This window comes from Haemaphysalis longicornis, unplaced genomic scaffold (assembly GCF_048455015.1).
Source record: "Haemaphysalis longicornis isolate Haplotype H1 unplaced genomic scaffold, Haemaphysalis longicornis Haplotype H1 scaffold_1, whole genome shotgun sequence".
NCBI lineage: Eukaryota > Metazoa > Arthropoda > Arachnida > Ixodida > Ixodidae > Haemaphysalis > Haemaphysalis longicornis.
The window spans coordinates 294,559,075-294,579,736 of NW_027526203.1; the positions used below are offsets into that span (position 1 = coordinate 294,559,075).

The 20,662-nt window shown below is 50.2% G+C and overlaps 2 protein-coding genes across 4 annotated transcripts in view; both read left to right on the forward strand.

The window, feature by feature from the left end:
- The window catches only part of LOC144148347 (innexin unc-9-like), a 53,518-nt gene extending 33,398 nt beyond the window's left edge, over positions 1 to 20,120 (forward strand). For 2 of the 3 annotated variants that reach the window (XM_077679898.1, XM_077679905.1), the window contains exon 2: positions 18,444 to 20,120. In XM_077679898.1, coding sequence (XP_077536024.1) covers positions 18,720 to 20,120 — 1,401 coding nt within the window. In that variant the 5' untranslated portion in view covers positions 18,444 to 18,719. The remainder of the gene's footprint in view (positions 1 to 18,443) is intronic. The other variant, XM_077679909.1, reaches the window with a different exon arrangement.
- Positions 20,121 to 20,186: 66 nt separating this feature from the next.
- Positions 20,187 to 20,662, forward strand: part of LOC144148366 (uncharacterized) — a 49,445-nt gene continuing 48,969 nt past the window's right edge. Inside the window, exons 1-2 of the mRNA XM_077679912.1 lie at positions 20,187 to 20,438; positions 20,496 to 20,537. Of these exons, the coding sequence (XP_077536038.1) occupies positions 20,187 to 20,438; positions 20,496 to 20,537 (294 nt within the window). The remainder of the gene's footprint in view (positions 20,439 to 20,495; positions 20,538 to 20,662) is intronic.

Here is a 20,662-nt window from a genome sequence, read left to right on the forward strand (position 1 = left end):
GTGCACAGCTCACACGAAATTTTTAAGCCTTATTGTTTTGCGCGAACTCATTATTCGCCACATTCAATTTTTCGAGTAGAGCGGTTGTCCATTCAGGCGAACTGTGGGAAAGCACCAATGGACCTTTCTAAGAGCATGGGCTCGATCTTTGTGTTATCATGTAATAAGGCAGCTGATCACACCAACCCACAAATGTGTTCTAGCCGAATGTCGAAATGTTGAGCTGTTCTATTTCAGTACTATACAGCACCTCAGCCAACCAGAAGATTGCTAACGATATATATTATATTGCAACAACATCGCACAATCGGCTAACGAAAAGCACTGAAACACAAAATTTGGAGTTCTGCTCCGATCGTTCGATGTCGTTTCTGAAAGTATTCGTAAATAGCTATGTAGCATATATTACTCGACCAATTATAGTTTGTTAATTAGGTGGTTCCAGGCACGTAGGAAGTAATGTATTATGTATTTGCATTTGTGATTTTTTTCCCCTGCCTCGTCCCTGCTGCTGATTGTGTCGTGGGGGGTGGGAGCTCCGTCAAGCCGCGAGTACAGCGGCTTTTCTTCCCGCCTCCTCAGCCATTGCACTTGACTGAAATAAAGAACTTCAACTTCAACTTCAATCTGTACATTGCCCGTGTTCCAATATATAAAAAAGAAAGTCGCTTTGGTGGCTTCATGGGCCACCGCCCATCGAGGTCTGAGTCCGAGTATGCAAAGGATGGAAGCTAATGCCGGAAGCTTACATCCGTGTGGCCATGCTAATACATTTTAGGCTTCGCGGAATTTTCCGAAGCACGGCCGACAGGACGCAGCCCCCGGGCATTATAATCAGATCCACGTGCATTCAGGATTAACTAGGGCTTTTCTCGAGCGCCAAGGCTTACGTTTCTCAGATAGCCGGAATGCTGTTAAAAATGACAAAGCCCCAGCTCGTGAAATCAGGTAACGAAAATCAATCAGGGTCAGACATTTTGATTCACTAAACTCATCGAAAAGAGCCGCCAAAACGCAAGAGAGAACGGAGCGAACTGGAGTCCTCGCAAGCTTGATGACGGTCATCAAGACTTATCTCTGAAAACGTCGCACCCAGCCACGCCTGGAAGCGTGCGACAAAAATTGTTAAGTGTTCAACGTGAGCCAATAAGGGTGCAGCCAGCTTTACTGCCGGGCTACGCTCGGCTGCCTCGTATGCTCGGTTTCTGGGGTGCAGCTTCGCAACCGCAGCTCCGACCGAGTTGGTGCAATCGAGTTTCCCGGCCGTCGAGCGAGGGCCACTAAGGAGGCGACCTCGCCGGGTCCACGGGCTTCTGCTGCTGCTGCTGCTGCTGCTGCCCGTCTCGGTGCGGGAAACGTTTCCCTGGGGAGAAATTGGCACCGGTGCCGTCGTCGGGAGTGAGCGACCGCTTTTTCAAGGGCTAAACGACGAGCATTTGGGTCTCCTGTGCCCATCACGCTTCGTAGCGAAAAAAAAAAGGAATTCCACCTGAAGGGAGAGTAAGACGCTGAATGGACGGAGAGAACTTATTCTCCAGAATTGAGACGGGCGCTTATTAGTTTTCTCTTTTGTTGAGACAATACATAGTGGAAAATAGCGGAATCTTCTCCAACACCTTCAAGTTCTCAGGCCCCCTTCGCGACGTTCGTTGGATCTGCCATCAAAGACATTGACTGTTCGAATTGACTACTTTGCTATGCAAAAACAGGAGCGACGCTGTGGAGTTTTGACCGAAGGTACGCACGAGCACGTAGTGGAACACGCGACTTGTCTTGCGCATGTATGGAGAGTGGTGGCCGCCTTGGTGAAAAGCAATAATTGGGTGTTCGGTAACTGCAGGGCGTTGGAAATAACATATAATAAAATGTATTCTGTTGTTGCTTAACGAGGCATAAAACGTGATTTCCCCGCAATGCAAATGAGGCCGACTTTTCGCATACGGTAGTGACGACGGCACACTGCCTAGACACTGCAATTAAAGGTGCGTCGAAAAAGTTAAATACAGGCGGGGTTCGACAGGGCAATGATCGAGGGCTAGCCCCGTTGATAAAAGTGTGCCCATTTTATCCCCCCTTGCGCTGAGCACCATATTTGCCCAATTTTCTCTGCTGCTTTGCGAAAGCGTTTTACTGTTATTGGCCATCGTTGCTCGCTATGCGCGGCGGCGGGGCTGATACTCCGGAGCTTTCGACGACCCCGCCCTAGAGAGCGGGAGGGCGGCGGAACAGGCGGAAGCGAACGGGGAGCGCCGCTCTCCTCTCCCGGCACTAGGCGGGACGCGAAGGGAGCGGGCCACGCACGGCACGGTAGCTCGGAATTTTGCGCAAAATGATAGCCACGCTAAGCTCGCTGCAGGTCATCGCACGACCTTGCGCACAGCGCGCTAGTAATTTACGCTCAGATGTTCACCCCTCGACGCTGACAGCGACACGGAGTTCCGTGTCCCCTTTTCGTGTTTCCCGCAGCAGAGCGAGGAAAATGGCTTATACGGGAGGAGCCGTCACTTGATGGAGCGCTTTTTGCCGCGATGAACTTTTTCTTCGGGGCCGGGCACCTAGGGCTTGTGATCGTTTTACCAAGACGTACGATCGCATCGGTTACGGCCTTATCTTTATTTCGGTCGGCTAGATGGGCTTTTGAATTGCCCGTGACAGCTATTCCATCATTCCCCACGCCAGACCGCGGAACTGGCGCGGCGCTGAGCAAACTTTGCTGCTGCTCGCGTGAGGTGTGCGGCCCGGAGGGAGTCGAACGCGGCAGCCGCGGGATGCCTCCCGTGGGCATCCCGGAAGAGCAGCCGCCGGCGGCGGCGGAGGCCGCTGCGGCGGCGGCGCTGTCGTCGGCCGGGATGCCAATCGATGGGCCGACCGCCATGGGCCCACGTGCCGCAGCGGTCGTTTCTCCGGGGAAGACGGGAAGAGAGCGGCTCCCGGGCCGGCGGCTAAAAATAGCTCTCTCCGGGAACCCCAGAGGCGGCCGCATCTGGGTCAGCGCCCAGCGGCCGCAGCAGCGAGCGACGCGGCCCCAATTTGCCACTCATCTCGCCACTCGCCCGCTCACCTGCATCCATCAAGGATTTAAGGCACGCGCGCCATTCCGCCGGCATCCTCCTCGGCCGTCCCTCCCGAGGTGCGGCCCGACTTAGCTGCCAGGAAGAAGAAGAAGAAGAAGAAGAAAAGAGCCCGCGGAGGAGGCCCGTGATGGACGTTTATGAGAACGTCAGCGAGCTTTATTGATTCTGGCCTCCGGAGATTGCGCTCTACTTGCTCTATTCATCGGCACAGGAAAGGCCGTCTTGTTGTGTTTTGACTGCGGGGAGACATGCCACCGAGAGATTTGGTAATGGGCCGGCCTTTTAGCCACGAGAACGGGCATGAGGCTGGCCACTCCAGCCTTTTTTTCTTCTTTGGCCGTTCAAACACCGACGTTTGCTAAACTTGTTCTAAATATGTAATGATGTCGTCCATGTGATCCGCGCCTAAAGTGGGGACTCAATAGTTAATGGGTAAGGGACCGCGGATGTGCCCACAGTGCAAGCCTTATCAAACTTGCGCGCAATTTCCTCGGAGATGCGACAACGCTTCGGCGAAATCGCACACTGAAAATCAGTGCCTTAACTCTTCGAGATGGCTCAACTTCCATTCGCGGCAAAAGCGGAGAGAGTTTCAAATAACGTGACGAGGGGCCACTGAGGCTCCCATTAAACTTGCGCGTGCGCGAAACTGCCGCGCAAACTTTTCACTCGACTCCCTACACTAAGAAGGCAATCGAGTACATATATGTATTTTTTTCGGGGGATGCAGTGCGCTTCCTTTGACACGTTCGGTGCAAACGTGCGCTGCCAGCGGGCCTCCGTCTGCCTGAAAATTGATTCCGGAAAATAGTAGTTGCGTCTCGCATTCCAGGGCACTCGCGCGTCGAAGTGAGTTTTGGCGCCTCCGGCTAGCGCAAATGACGGGAACGCCGCCGGCTACCAAAGTCCCCCGCCTACCTTCTCAACGTTTCTCACGATCAAGTTTCACTTAGGAGATCAGCGGCACTCGCGTCCCGGAGGCGGCTGAAATTGTAGCGCCATCATTTAACGGCTCGTGTGTCAACATCCCCACTCGGTGCAGAACTGTTCTCGTGCGTTCCTCCAGCGCCCTGTCCCCTTCCTGCACCCCACCCCCACCCCTCTGCTCTCGAGGATTCAACGTGATCTCTTCAGGGAAATGTAACACCTTCCTAAAATGCTTACATGCAGCAGAACATTTATTTATTTATTTGGTCAATACTGCCAGCAGCCTTTTAGCTGCCAAGGCAGGAGTGTACAAAGCAGTGAAATGGATTTTGCAAACTGCGAGCACAGAAGAGGAACAAGAGATAACTCAGACATATAACACAAATATGCTGAATATTCAAAGAACGATAAAACAAAAACAAAAAACAAATATTACTGAATTATGTAATGTGTGAGGAACAAGTTCGTAACAGTACGATTTGGCATGTAAATGACAAAGTACACACTGGAAAAAAAGTGTACGACAGGCGTAGCACTAGTTGTAGCTTATGCAGAACAGAAAAAGGCAATAAAGTCATATATAGGCCATAACTGCTTTACTACCATTAAGGTGTTTTGTAAGCAGAGGGATGTATTTGGAACATGATTTGCTTACTTGCTGACATTCATTGAGGGGATGGCTAAAATTAGTAAAAAAAAAAATGGTAATAAAAGGCGCTGCCGAAAGAGAGCAGATGGAGACGCCCTCCTAACACATTGAAATTTTTGTTTTGTTTTGAGGGAAAGGGTGATACAAAACCCCAGCTGCTTATTATTATTTCTTTGCGAGTGCTACTTTGCACATACTACAGCAACGGTTGTAACCCATAAAAGCGCAAGTTTGAAGTACGCTGATATTTTTTATTGAGTTAATCCACTCCTTGATTTTTCATTTCTCACCGCCAAATAACGCTAGGGCGCATAATGTTCATCAATATGTTTAGGTTCACTTCATTCGCTCTACGTAATACACTTGATCGATTACGCTAAGAGCAATAATGCACAGTCCGGGGGAAAAAAAAATCTCCGGGACGTGGCTTCAGCTATCAATTCTCCGGGGCCTGATGGCTCAGCTCTTGCTTTGTGTTCGTATAGGGGTGCACCATTCGTCAGGGCCCGGCTGCAATAAGCGCCGCAGGGTCTTAGGGCCGCTAGACAGTCGAGAATTCGGTATCGATGCGCTGAATCCCTGACTTTTGTCACCGTTTTGTACACTACAAACATTTTACGTTTGTCTGCCCCTTTCCGCCCCAACCCCGCTTCGCCTGCCTGAGAAAAATTAAATGATCCTCAGTTTTTTGGACAGTTTTGACCTGCTGGTAACACTTGCGCAGTTCTTGATTCTTTCATGTTTTGTTAATGATCCGCACGATAGAGAATTATTAGCCAAACTGACCCGAGCAGCCGGAGTCGTTAGCATCTGGCAGGTTCGTTCCTCCAAGCGCCAAGGCGTACTCATTGGCCCCAACGATCTCTTTTCGGCCTTTTGAACAAATATTTCATGTTGTTCGGATTATCCGAGAATTTGGCTTAATTAAATCAATTCTCGTGTGTGCGCGAGCACTTCGAAATACGAAAGAGATGCATTTTGTAGAAAGTTTAGAAGCATATCGGCTGCACTGCACTGACGCCGCTGTACGCTGCACTGACTCGGAGAGCTTTGATCCCTTATTATTACTACGCGGAGGCGGTATAGGCGGTATACGACGTTCGTAATCACCACCGCCTGCCATGCTAAGTATCGCTTTCTACCATTCCGACAGTATTGTGCGCAGTTAAACCACTTCATCTTGAAAAGGCAACGCGAAGTACATTCTTAAAACTAGGGAACCTGCATTCAAAAAGCAGGAGTCAAAAGGAAACTTAAAGCACCAAAATCAGAGACACTGCAAAAACTACCGCTGCAACTGAACTCCTCAGATTGACATGCAAATAAGGAGATCGCGATCAAGATTCGACTTTAAAAACAATGCGCCGTAAAGAAAGGAAAAGTAGGAAGAAACTCCGAGGCAAAGATACCTGCCGGACTTAGCGAACATACCTTTTCCTTATAAAAGCGGAAATTGAACGTTGCGGTCTTATTAACGAACTTGGGACCAATTTGGATAGTTCACGGTTGGACGCTGTCTATGCTGGCGTCATGTTTCCACGGAACAATTAACCTGCTCGCAGCCAGGCAGTACAAGTGAACAATACATTCAGTTTAGCCGCTTCCTCAGCGGTTGCCTGTTCCACTGATCGTTCAGCGGGACGAGCTACCAATTGCACTTCGTTTACGCGCTGTTTTCATACGCGGTTTTAGCGCCTGTTTTTATCCGCCTTGAGAAAAATCCTCTAAAAATGGGCGTCGCACGAGCAATAACAGCTGCTTATTCGGCTCGCTGAGACACTGCCATCAGGTGAAACTTGGTGCGCGCAGGGGCAAGAAGGAAACGGAATCGAATATGCACAGCTGCGGCCTCCCCTCCCCTTTGTTTTCTACGCCACCACTACTTCCTTACCACTCCTGTACGTTTAGTTCAACAACGGGGTTTCTTCGTACTGAAAAGGAAACCGCTGGCTCATAGAAAACCTATGCTAGGTTGACCTGATACTGACGTAACCGGAATCACGACTCGTAAATGCATAAAGCTTTACAAACTTCACTGTTCGCTCACCAACCAGCGAGCCTCCAAAATCACAAGATTTAAGCGCACATAAAAAGTTGTTGCGCAGAAAAATATTTCGAGTTGTTTATACCAAGAGGTGCATACGACGTATAGCCGCATAGAGCCACAGGAATGGAAAATATGAAACAACAATTTTTTTAGGGCAGCTGCAAGAAAAAGGGCCAGGAGCGCTAAATAAGAAACAAATAGTAGCATACACTAACCAGTTTGGTAACCCGAGGGTTTAGGCACGCGCTAAAAGTATAAAATTTGGCCGAGGCTGTTGAAATCGGCATGTTAAATTGCACCGAAGTTGATTTTCCTGCTGGCAATTTACCTCAAGGCAGGCATCGAGGTTCTCTAACAAAGCGCCGCTATCATGTTTATGCCGTTTTCAAGCCGGACGCCTCGCTTGTGTTTGCGGGTTCACCCTTCCAGACCCCGTTTTCGGCGGCATGTACCGTGTATGGCACGTATTTTTTCAGGTTACGCTCTTTAACGAGCCACAAGTTGCGAGGTTTTCTCTTGGTGGCGCGCTTCCGTTCGCCTTCGTATATATATATATATATATATATATATATATAAAGATGCGGTGAGTCCACGCTCATCAACCGACGTGTTTGCCCTCGTACTTGAAGCCCCCCAAAGTAGTATGACACTGTTCGTGCCCTCCATCATTTCCGTGAGTCACGCAATGGCGCGCTCAATTGCTTCCGGGTCGACTCCACGCGAGCACCGCTTATTTATGGCTAGCTTCATGGTGGCTCCCCTTGTGTAATCGCTCGTCTCCCTTTGGCTGCGCCGGGCTCGAACAAAGCGAGCAGTGTGGAGCCGGTTTGGGATCGCTCGTGAAAATCGTTTTCAGTGCGTGTCGGCGAAGCTTGGCGGCTGGTAATTGAGGGGAAAAAAAAAAAAACTGTTGAAATATTTGGCGTTGTTAGTAAGAAATATTTGTTGACAAACTTTCTAAATAGTAACTTTTAACCTACTTCCGGAGAAGGAAATACGGCCCTTGGAATGTGAATCGGTGTTCGCGTGTGTTCTGTTGCACTACGCGTCCTGCGTCTTCACGCACTTCGTCTCCAGGACTGAGCAGGCCTCAAACGCGTATACGAGTGGCGTCGGTTGTCCTTAAGCAGAGGCGGAATTCGCAGACCTAGATGTTACCAGTTTTGTCGGGTGCCTGGCGGCTCAATCGCTGACAGAAAAAAGTGACGCCCGGAATGATATCAACCTGTCATGCAGTGTTCTATATTGGCGGGCAGTTTTAGTAATCTTGGGCCAGTTTTGTTACGAATCGGTGAACTCAAACATTGTAGCGTTTCACGGCGCTTGAAACTGAAGCAGACATTGTTTCACACGCTGGGCGAGCACCATGGCCCGACCCAAACCTGGACCTTTGGTCTAAAGAATGCAGCCCAAGAATATGGGGTGAAACGAAGGCACACCCAAAGCGGGACGTTCCTTTCGTCCTGTCGCTTTTCGCGTTGCTGACATTGAACGAACAACGCGCCCAGGGACGGGTTTTGCTACCTTGAGGAGAGTCATTTAACGCCCGTGAGCATTTTTTTTCCGGCACTAGCCATTGCTATTTGGCTGGTACTAAGGCCGTGGTGGATGCGTGCAAGAGAGCTTTTCATCTTTATTTCCCACGACTGATAGGCTGGGAAACACTGTGCCAACTAGTGAGCACCAGGAGTGTCATTGATAAGGTCAGCACGGCCAATGTTATCATATAGACGCAAGTTCTCGATCGTAGCTCTCACTATGAAATATTGGGGGGATCATTCCACTTTACTTCGCTCGACGAAGTGCAAGTTGTATGCGGGTAGGTATAATCATAGAACTTCTCCCATATAGATCCTGACTCGTCTATTATTTTTCTGTCCTTGAAATTTTTCAACGCCAAATGAATGAAAAGTGCCAGAGAGCACACATACCAGGCAGGGGCAGCGGTATCACCTCGACCCCATGCATCAACTGCTCATTGAGTCACGTGCCATTTTTCCTGTTATTAGTCTTATTACACGACAGCATGCCTACAAATGTACAAAATCACGTTTTGAAAAAGTTCATATTTAGGTTTCGAACTCAACACAACGCAGACTCGCCATTTGGGAACCTGGTACATTCTGCCTGGCCGGAGTAACTTCCCCGGAAAGAAAAGATCATCACCAACTGAGCATCCAGGTTTCGAGGGTTACCTGATTCGGTAAATAAGCTTATCTGAAAGCGAGTGAGGAGCTACTATCTCCGAAATCTAGATAGGTGCAATCATATTAGGAAGTCTGCCTGTGACACAGATGACGTTTTTTCGCAAAACAGTATCTAGACACACTGGTATTGCATTCGGCCGCAGGCTCCCTAGGCACCCAAAACTTCACTCGCGACCCTCAGTCCCCAGCAGCTGTAGAACATCTGACCAAAGTAACGGTAAGGTCAGCCACACGGGAAAGGTTGCAAAGGATCTCTCTGCGCTCGGACAGACCACCACTGGATCTTGAACCCGGCAACGCTTAATGCCACGAATTTGCCGAGCCAGGGCAGCTTAGCTGTGCTACTAGAGGAGCTTTGAGGTATTAAGTGGGATATCACGGGATTAAGCGAGGTTGGCAGTGGGCCTTTAAGACGCTGAATAGAGAGGGCACTCCGTGCTACCGAGGGCACGAAGGAATGAAGGAGCTTAAGGTAAGCTTCTCGATCTGCAAAGAGAAAGCATGGAATGTGGAATAATCCTATATCATTAGCAATTCGGTCCCATCCGTTCTGATCAAGCTAAAGAGGAGGTACAAATTGAAGTTGCGCAAGCTTGTGCAGTGCACCGATGTCTAGATGAGGCTATTGAGTGCTTCTACGAGGACGTCGAATCGGCCATTATTAAGGTAAACGCACAGTACACTATTATCAGGGCAGACTTAAACGTAAAAGTGGGAAGGAAGCAGGTGGGCGAAAGCACAGTGTGAAACAGGTAGTCGGTTGTTGATGATGATGAGGATGATGATGATGGTGGTGGTGGTGGTGGTGGTGAATAAACTTTATTGGTCGGAGTCTAGGTGCTGTTATTAAGGCACCCGCCCGGTAGGGAGGCGTCCCTAGTCCGGCATGCCTTGGATAGTGCGGGCCATCCGTTCCCTCTCCCCCAATCGTCGCCGGTCTCAGAGGTCGGAGCTGGTGAGCAGCTCCACCCGCTGCTCATAGGAAGTGTTGGGGTTATGGGTGAGGGGTACTCCTGCTACCTTGTGAGGTAGTCAGAATAACCGAGGTAAAAGTAATCCTTCGATTTGCCGAAAGGAGCAAGTTGAGGTTAATGAATACACTCTTCTGTAAACTGATGAGCTAGAAATGGACACCGAATTACCGAAACAGTGAAGCGAAATCGATTCAATCAAAAGTACCAATCCAAGCATTGTGTGGGATGTTTAGATGCTAGGCGAGGTCAATTGAGCTGTGATCATAGGATGGCGAAAATCACAACTAGACCGTGTCTAAGAAGAGAGCGCTCAAAACCAGTGAAGAAAACCAACAAACCGACAATCAGTACGAGGCAGGGCGCGGGGGTCTCGTATAACCATTTACGACCAACGTGCGGTCTTAACTGAAGTGGAAGAGAGTGTAGACGAACTGAATGACAATAAAACTACGGTAGCTGTCGAATCAGCGGCAGCTGTACGATGGGCGAGAACTTGAAAAAGAAACTGGTAAACTTTATCAGAAAGCGAAATAACTTCTTGCGGTATGCAGGTACATGAAAAGTCGAGCACAGAAGAGCGGAAGTACGTTTCAGCCGCCACGGTGTGGTTCAGCGGCTGCTGAACACGATGTCGTAGGTTCGATTTCGTGCCGCTGTGCTTCGAGAGGTGTAAAAAAAATGAACGAAAAAATAAGAACTGAACAAGTAAACAAGAAAAGCTGTTTAATACAAAAAAAAAGAGATTTAAGTTCATTCTAAATAGCGCCAGTCGGTCTGAATTAATCCGCAATTCAACTTTGCTTAGTTATCCAGAAGTATAGCTGCGGAGTGTGAATCTCCGGAGAGATTTCATTTCGGTAGTAACCACATGTACCTATACACGCATAACAGTTGTGCCCAAGTGTTCGGAAGGGAGTGATAAAAGAGTAGAGGGCTGGCAATCAAGGATAGTGGCTATCAAATCCTACGTTAACGCGTGCTGCAGACTGACGAATGTTCACTAAACCACAAAACGCACGTTCCTATGACACTTTCGAAAAAAACGTCATGTACTTCGAAGCTCAAAACAGGTAGGGTAGGTGTAGCGATAAGGCACAGTTGTGTCAATGAACGCCGTGATGCAGCGTGATGCCCAGCGAAAGATGAGGGGGCAGGAAAGAAATGGAGAAAGGGCTTTGCATATACCTCAGCTTTTTGGGGCGTCTTTTCCTCAAAGCCAGCCAAAAATACCAGATTTCTTTAAAATACATGGAGCAGTTAAAGAAATCATTCTGCAGAGATCAGCGCTGCCGCCGTTAAAAAAGGAAATACATTATGCATTTGTGCAGAAATATGCATTTTTGCTACGTAATTTTTCATTTCTCAGACACAGCTGTTCTACCTAACGTAATTTTTTTCTTCAAACAAATTTAAAACTTAATGGCTTTGTTTCGTGCGAGTGAGAAAGAGATACATTTTTTTGACATCCCCCAAGCCTTCTCCTCGAAATGCTGGGAAAAACTGTAGCAACGTCAGTAGTGCTCTTTAATTCGAAACGATAAACCATAGCTCGCACCGGTAGCGGTACAGATGGCAGAAATTTTTCAGCGAAGCTGTTTATGGCTATAGGGTTTTGTGCATTTTCGTTTTGCGTGCGTAAAAATTTTGGTTCGGGATTTGATTCAAAATACTTGTGGGCAAAATCTTATATCTCTCAGTACTTGGGTGTGCAGTGTGAGTAAATACCATTTCCAGGATGAGTAGAATCTCAGGTAGATAATAAATACCTTCTGAAAGATATATTGCTGTGCTACCCGCGTCGGCCATGTCTTAGGGTGACCCGATTCACGCGCGTCCGTCGTACAAGGTGGAGACACGTATACGTTGGCGCCGCCATTTTGGGTCACTCTCTCGACGCCGTATCTAGTCACTGTGGCAAGACTGCTCTATAATTTTTTCCGCAACGTGGTTTACCGCGAGGTCCGAATAATGTTATCTATTTCGCTCTGCTGGGTCTTGTGGGAAACGAAAAAAAACTATGCGTTGAGCACCTTGACACAATAGCGGCGGCACCCTGTATGGCGGCGCTGGAATCGAGGCAACCGAGCGTCCACGTTCGCACCGCCCTGTCCTTGTCGGTGTTTCAAGCGCTTCCTTGTTTAGTTCCCTCCGGCTTCTCGGGGTTGGTGGTCCCGTCGTCAAGACAAGTTGACGGATCTGCTTTGAATTCCCTTTCTCTTCTATCACCGTAATGGGGACGCGGCGTATAGCCCGGGTTCCAGCTTCAGTTGATTCACCAGATTCACTTGACGATTTTTTTTACGATAATCAAGCGCCCGGTAGGACGTTTGGACGACATTGAATACATATAGTGTACAAATTAGAGGAACTAAACACTCCTATGTGCGTATACCACCTAAAAGACAATCAAAATAACAGTAAGATTTGAGACGGCGAGAAGAAATACCTTTCTGAGGCTGTAGCTGAATAGTGATCGAATGAGGTAAGAGGGAGTACGCGTGCCAAGTAAAAAATGTTACAGTGGGGGAGGAGGGGATTAGGTGTCACAGCAGGCAAAATAAACGTGAACAAAGGGGCCAAAAACTATACACTGTGGTCTGAGAGTGCTGTTATGGGGATCTAGAACGCCTCAAGAAATTTCATCGTGTTACCGGTAGGCTGGCACATATTCATGCCTTTTCTGTGAGCTGTACTCTAAATGCAACGGCACTTGCATTATACTACAAGTGTGGTATATATGCCATCGGCTTACCATGCTGCGGAACAGGCCTGCTTTGTAACTGGACTGGATTTTCTAGTGATTTCAGCCATCTTTAATAGTAGCGCTCCGCGGTCGGACGGCGTGTGCTCGGATGAGGACCACCGCTCATTTCACTGAACATAGCTGCAAGGCTTCACGTGTTGGGTGGATGCTTGTGCGGGTGGCGGAGAGAGGTCGCATGGCTTTCGGTATCGTGATGAACATTGCGCTGAACTCGCAAATCCTTAAGACAAGGAGGAGCTTGGGTAGAGCAGCGTGCGTCGCGGCATCCGACGTCTGGCAGAAGGCGATAATGCGTGTGCGAACCTCGGAAGCCGTAGAGCTCACAAGCGGCATCCCTCCGGCGCGGGCCTCTTCCGGCGCTGAGGGGCTGGCGTTGTGTGCATTCACGCCTTGCCATGAAATACGACAGCAGAGGGCTTCAGGGCTTGGGACGCTCAAGGAAGAACAGCGCATGCGTATGCTGCCCTATGAACGTGCAGGTGCTGCGCGACGAGGCGTTTTTCGGTGGATGCTTCTTTATTTGGAGTCTTCTTACTTGCACGTCCGCCGCAAATCCATACCACTTCAAGAAAGGCTGATAGCAGCAAAATATCATCTATATAACTTTAACGCAGGTGATCACCGATTTTTAAAATGAAAACGGAAAACAGTAAGAAGGTGCGCTTTTGCGCGGGTCTTCAGCGTCCCTCTTCAGCCCTTTTAGATGATGCTCGTCAAGTGGAATGCTGATCTAGCTTAACTGAGATAAGTCGTCGCAGCCGGGACCGAACCTGCGTCCTCGGGCTCAGCAGCCGACCGCCTTAGCCACTGAATCTCCGTGCAGGGCGATCATCATGTCATCTTAACCATCCTTACGTATGGTGGGAGGAACCTCAGGGCGAAAAAAAATACTCGAAGACCGACGGCGAGAATGGTTGTGCCTGTTCGGGACACTCTCCCATTCTGTACGCTGAATTCGTGCGGGGCATACAAGCATGCCGGATTGCTCTTTTGGAATAGACTAAACGGCATATCAGAAGTAGAACGGGTAGCTTACAAGTTGGCAAGACCTGAAAGTACAAAAAAGGCGAACTGCGCCGGGCCCGAAAGAAGGAAGGACAAAAGGTCAAATAAAGGAAGGAATGTTAACCTGGCTATGGCCTAGTTTGCTAAACTACTTGTGGAAAAGGTTCAAAACGGAAAAAAAAGAAAACAGAAAGAGAATGGGGAAGCTAAGGACAGAACGTAAAATAGGGTCTGCCCAGCGTTAGGACAGTATTGGCGATAGAGTTCAGTGAGTCCCCAGAGTGTAGTCTTTCAGTCTTTTGTGCTACAGTCTTTTGTACAAGTCCGTCATTTTTAGAACCACAGGAGTGATTTTGTCGTTTTGTACGTAGATTACCGAGAAGGTCAGTGGCCCAGGATTTTCTCAAATAACGGCCGCCCAGAGTCTAGCTTCCGTAGCGTTGAGGAGAGCTGCCTTCCTTACGAAGAAAAACGCTTCATCATTCTTAGTATGGCTGCAAACATGAACGGAGGCATATTTGCAGCCTCCCACAAATTCGATGTGTTTCCAGGAGAATCAAGATTTAATGGCATTAGGCGCTGCTTGGACTCAGAGCGAATATCGTGTTTAGGAGTCGGTTATAGGGCTGTGGTTCGACACAGTAATGACAATCTTAATTCCCGTATTCTTCCTCGACCAGTTATTTTTTCTATTCGTTTTTACATCTTCCAGAGCGTTGTATACACCATCATGCTTCTCTCACCAATCCATTGGTGGTGCTTAACGTGAAGTACCCGAAGTATGGGGAAATAAATAAGAGCCATCGGTCATGTACAGTTTTAAGGGCTAAGTCGCTTAGGGGCTCGGGCTGTCGGCGTCTTCTGCAGTCGTTGTCTCGTAGTCACTGTACTAAAACACCGGGACACTCGTTTTCCAGCTCCTCGCGCTAGAACGTAACGCGCACTAAAAGAAAAGTGTATAATGGATAAAACCGGTTCAAAATTAACTAATACGATTTAAAGATTTGTGCAACCCTCCCGGTCCACTTCAGCAATCTTCAAGCACAAGCAGAACCCGTTTGTAGATGGGTTATAATTTGTGTTACACTCTAGTAACCACCGGCTCTCGACGCTAGGTCTAGTCTGATAGGGTGGTCGGTCGAAGCAAGAAAACGCATACTTAATTGTTGCCGGGCCCTCGTTGATCACCGAGGACGAGCCCCCAGGGCGAGGCGCGGTTATTGCACTGCGCTCGCGTTGACCCCTGCCACTACCCCAAACTGGTACACATGAAGCATGCAAACACGGCCTCCGCCGGCAGCCGATCGCGGAGGCCGTGATGCAGATTGCTTACATCCCGTTCAACGCAAGAGAGGGAGCCACCGGCTCAGCAAGCGCGCGATTGCTCCTCCCACCAGTGCTTCTCCGACGCCCAGTCAGCGCGCGCCGTGTGGCAAGAGAGAGACCTACAATCTTTGAATACACTTACACACTGCATGCTTCGCCCCTGCCCAGGTTTCACGTTAGTGGAGATGGCCCGTTTTTTTCGAGTGGCCTGGAGGTCTGGCTTCGACAGCAGCTTGCTCCCTGACCCCTGACCCAACACCCCATACCGCCTTTTATGCCTCCGTCCTCTGGAATGCTGCCTTTCTCCTTCCCTGGTGGCAACTCCTTTTCTCTTGTCTGTTCTTGCATGACCCCCAAGTGACGAGTAGTATGCAAGGGGATTTGAAAACGAGTTGAGGCGTCAGCAGCTGCTGACGTGCTGGTTTTGCAACCCATGTTCACCGGCACTGAACAAATTAATGTTCAGGACACTAGGAACGATGCCAATTTCAAGGCGGCATTGTTACTTTGGTTGACTGCGAATTCCCTTTCATACTAAGCGTTTTGGTAAGTGGGTGCTTGCGTATTCCGGGAAGAGCTTTTTTTTTTTCTTATTGAAAGCTGAAGGAAGGCTGTGCAAGGTTTTTTATAATATAATATACCTATAGAAACATTTTAGGGAAACAGGGTCAACACACAAGCAGGCAACTGGGGCAAACCTGCTCGTGGGTTTTCCCTATTGCGCCAGTATTTCAGATCGTTATGACAAGTATCACGGGAGCAATTTTTGCTAATATACGGCCACATTTCGTTATCTTGTAGCGAAAAAAATACAGTATAGTACTTCTTCAGCGTTCAAAAGCTCATTCCGGAATGCGAAAGCCAATGTCAAGAGTTCCGGTTTACACTGTTATTTTGGGATTGCGGCATGCGAGTCTTGTATTCATTCTTGCACGTGGAATGCTTTCATCAAATTTTGCTAAATTTTTTGTGCGTTCATGCAGTTTTTAATCAGTGTGAATGTTTGTGATAATATGAAACAGCGCAAAGGGTGTTTGTCTGCTTTTCTTCGTCAATCGTCCTTTACGATGTTATGTTACACGATCAACCAACTTGCCGAAGCTACCCTCATGGAAGATATTTGTAAAAAGTTTGTTACCGGTACGTGAATATTTTCAAAAATATCGTTCTGACTGGGCACGTTGGGAATCAAGATAGGTAATTAGCACGCATGATATCACGAACTTCCAAGTCCTGGAAGCGTACGCCTCGAACACTGAGAGGCCTGGAAACTCTTACTTATTAAATTGAAAAAAGGAACCAGCCCCGTTTTATAACCTTTAAACGTTCCTCAACATATGCGATTACAAATGTCGACAACAATGCAACCTTACATTTAAAGCCCGCTACAGAAACAATGCTGAAAAATATTCTCCCTGTGATGGCGTCCTTTTCGCGTAGGAAAAAATTGCTCCCGCTGACAAAACGGAGCAGCTAGAAGGACTTCTACAATTTCGATAATTTGTCATACTTTTTTTGGCATTTTAGACACAGCACCCAACATAGGTGCCGCGAAGCAGCCTGTTTTTCTGTACCACTTGTAATACCGCTTCAACAGCGGTATGTTTCTTTACCAAAATTTTTATTTTTTATATTTTAGAGAACGCTTTAGGGCGAATTTCACTGACCTGGACATTTTTGCGTGTCTGTAAACCGACCTTATGGTACTATACCTGCTTTAACAGTAACGTCTCACGAAATGGTTTAAGCTCTTCTTGATAATTGATTGCCGGATGCCCGGAAATGGTTCCTTAACTTCCAACGGCAACTCGGGCTCTCTCTATTTAATTTTCTCGTGGTTATTTTTTACTGCCGTGTCGCAAACGTCACTTTAGTTGCAAGATTCCGAAGCACTTGCCATGTCATAGGGCTCTGAAACGTAAGCGTTGGAATCGAGGCTCTCAAAAAAAAAAAAAAAAAAGGAACAGAAAATTTTACATTGTCCTGTTGGCAGAACGAAAAAAGGGTGTGCACGCAGGACAACTTTTTTCTTTTTTTCCCCAATAGTGGCAGCTAGAATACGCATATGCAGGGAGCAAATATTATTGTACGAGAAAATGTTATGGTACATCTATGATTGAACGCACGCGGAAAGTTCTACAGGCGCCCATGTAAACGAACTAAAATTAGCACTGCACGACACTCCAGATTGGGCTATAACGTCTACGTATACGTTACAGCCAGATTAGAGTGAAGCTTGTATATCAATTACCCTAAATCAGCGATGGCTCCTGAATTCATCACTCCATCATAACCCCTTCAGCCGGTGGTTGTAAAATAATTAGGGTTCTATCCACCCATTAGTGAGCCTTCAAGTGGAGTGATCTCTGGATTGTCTAAAAAAATATGCCGTAAAAATGCCCAAGTAGCAAACACATTTACTTACTTAATAAGCACGCCATACAGTTTTTTAGGAGCGTACATTGCAGCGCGCGGGTTCATTAAGGCACAGAAAGGTCCAACACGTTCTTTTAGCAGTGCTGAAGCTTTCGTTTTGAATGTTAGCTATTTGTGAGCAGTTGCCAAGATGTCAAAGTCAGTAATTTGATATCTGTCCCCTTGCTTTTTAAAGCTATACTCGCGCTTTCGCCATACCAGTTTGGTCTGTGCCTCCCAGAGGTCGTATCAGCAAACTAAAAAGGAATTATAACGGCCTCATGTCTAGCGATTATTTGTAGTTAAACGCATCTGCTATAGAACGTTCCGTCTAGAAAAAATCCTTCTTTTAATACACCTGTGTGAACGATTTTTTATTAGGCGCCAATTAGCCAGTAAGAATCTAACAATAAGCCGAAGTATATATTATGTTATATGCAAAAATTCTTATACTGTAATGCGTAACACCTGGCGCCGTTCACATAACTTAATATGCGCCCTGCATTTTACATGAAAACACGTTGCTGGGCAGGTCTGTTCTCGCCAGAATGCGATATAATATACAGCGTGAAATTGCGGTGATAGCAAGAAAGAACACAGAGCGGTTCCTTTGTTCTTTCCGGTAATCTCTCCATTTCAAGAAGTAAATTATATGTTTCATTTCTATTTCGATTACACAATACCCATTAGGTCTCACGTACAAGGTTGTACTGGTCTAAAACAATCTATTTAATTATTTAATTATTATGCTAGTCGCTAATACATGCGGTAAGGTGCCATACATTTCATATAACCTCATACGGGCCCCATATTAATATTCTCCGTAGGGGATTTTGAATGTGTACTCTTGTGAAAACTCTTCACAATGAAATAAGCCCTTGCCAGATTATGTGCCGCCCACTGTACTACTTTCCCGCGAAGGCTTGCGAACGCTCAGTACAACTCCGAGGGTCACTGAGCGCTCGAAGCCGCGCCGGAGAGGAGACGGTGGTGGCATAAAATGCGTAGCGCGTCTAGAGAAGCAGTGTCTAACTGACCAAGCCGTGGTGCTGCAGGTGAGTGGGGCCATGGCGGCCGGGCAGCGCAGCGCCGCTCAGGCGGCCTGGCTGCTGCAGGTGGCATGCTAGCCCGGGCTGCCATGCGCCAGCGCAGCGGTCCCGGCAGCAGCAGCAGCAGCGTGAGAGCGGCGGCGGCGGCGGCGGCGGGGGCCCGGGCCCAGAGCGGCCAGCAGCAGGCGGCACCGCGGCGTTCGCGCAGCGCCCCGAAGCGTCACCACCACGGATCACGCGCAGGCGCCGCACGACCACCAGCCGTCTGGCGAAGGCAAGAGCATGTCCTTCCTGTTCCGCTTCCACGACCTGATAGGAGGCATCCACGTGCCCATCGACGACGGCGTGGACAAGCTGAACCGCAAGTACACCCTGGTGGTGTTCCTCTTCTTGGCGCTGCCCATCTTCACGCGCCAGTACATCGGCGACCCGATCGAGTGTTTCACGCCGACGTACTTCACGGACGCCCAGGCGCGCTTCGTCAACAGCTACTGCTGGACCGCGTCCACCTACTACCTGGTGAGCGACGCCGAGGGCGACGAGGCGGCCGAGGCTCCGCCCCGCGAGCCGCCGGACCCGCGGGTGCAGCCTGAGGAGCTCGACTACGCGGGCTTTGAGACTCCGCCGGCCGGCGGCGCCGAGCGGCTGCGTCGCGTGCACGTCTCATACTACCAGTGGGCGCCGCTCATCCTGCTGGTGCAGGGCTGCTGCTTCCACCTGCCTTTCGTGCTGTGGGGCGCGTGCGCGCACAGCGCGGGCGTCAAGCTGCGCCGGCTGCTCAAGCGGGCCTCGGACATCGCCAGCCTGCCGCCGGGCTGCCAGCAGCGCGAGGCCCTCCTGTCCGAGTTCGTGGACCAGTTCCACACGCTGGTGGCCGGCAGCGCGGGCTGCTGCACGGACCCGGCCTGCGGCCTGCCGCTGGCCTGCCGCTGCGTGGGGGGGCCCACGCGCTACCTCTGCCTCCTCTACCTGCTGGTCAAGTCGCTCTACGTGCTCAACGTGGGCCTCCAGTTCCTGCTGCTCACGGCCTTCCTGGGCCGCGGCTTCCTGCGCCACGGGCTCGAGCTGGCGCGCCGGCTGGCCGCCGACGGCGACTGGTGGAACTCGCCGCGGTTCCCCCTGCAGACGCTGTGCCAGGTGCGCGCAGCGCTGCAGGGCGGCCTGCGCACCTACCTGTGCCGCTGCGTGCTGCCCATCAACGTGTTCAACGAGAAGATCTTCTCCGTCGTCTGGTTCTACCTGGCGCTCCTGCTGCCGCTGAACCTGGCCAGCCTGCTGCTCTGGCTGTGGCGCTGCTTCCGCTGCAACCGGTTCGCCTTCGTGCGGCTCTGCCTCTGGAGGACCCGCATGGTGAGCCTGGGCGAGCTGTCGCGCGTCTCGCGCAAGATCGCCGTCAACTATCTGGGCTGGGACGGCGTGTTCGTGCTGCGCCTCATCGAGAACAACCATGGCAGCGCCATGGCCACCGTCATCCTGGGCCGCCTGTACGACTTCTACGCCAACCAGATGAAGGCGCAGGACGACGGCTCCGACGTGGAGCTGGGCCCCATGCCGCCCTCGGTGGCCGCCCAACAGTCCGGCACCATGCACCCGTGCCACGGCGCGCCCTGCCACGGGGGCGCGGCCGCGCCCTGCGCCCACCAGTTCGGTGCCAGGCGGCCTGGGGGCTACTGGGGCAAGTGAGCGCGCAGCAGGGACCTAGCCAAGTACCGTAGCCGGCCTAGCGGCCGCTAGGCTCGCCTAGAGCACATGTATCCCAGAGACAGGGCCCCGCCGCCCCCCTCGCTATGCAAGCCCGAGGCACCGTATCTCTCCCCTTCCCCCACTCGACGGGGCCCTGCTGCGGCCGCTGGCCCCAATGGCTGCCAGACCCCTTGGTACCGCCTGGGGGCGCGCCGCCTCCCCCGCGGGGCGCCCGCCGGGGCCGCTTCCCGCCCGCGCCGAGGCGACCGCCGCGCGAGCACCGCCAGGCCGATCCTCCGGGCAGCCTGCGCCGAGCAGGTAAGCCGCCGCGGCCGCTGCTTGGGCCTCCTTCTACACGGCCTTCTCCTCTCGCAGGCAGAGCCTTCCAGCCCGGACGACGGCCAGGACCACCACGAGGTGATTCCTCCTTTGCCAAAGCCCGCGCGTCCGCGGAGCGCTCGCTGCTGCTGCTCTGGCCTCACCACAGCCGCGGGCGCTCCGCACTAGCTCAGCCCCCTTGAGTGGCGCATGTAAGAGAGCAC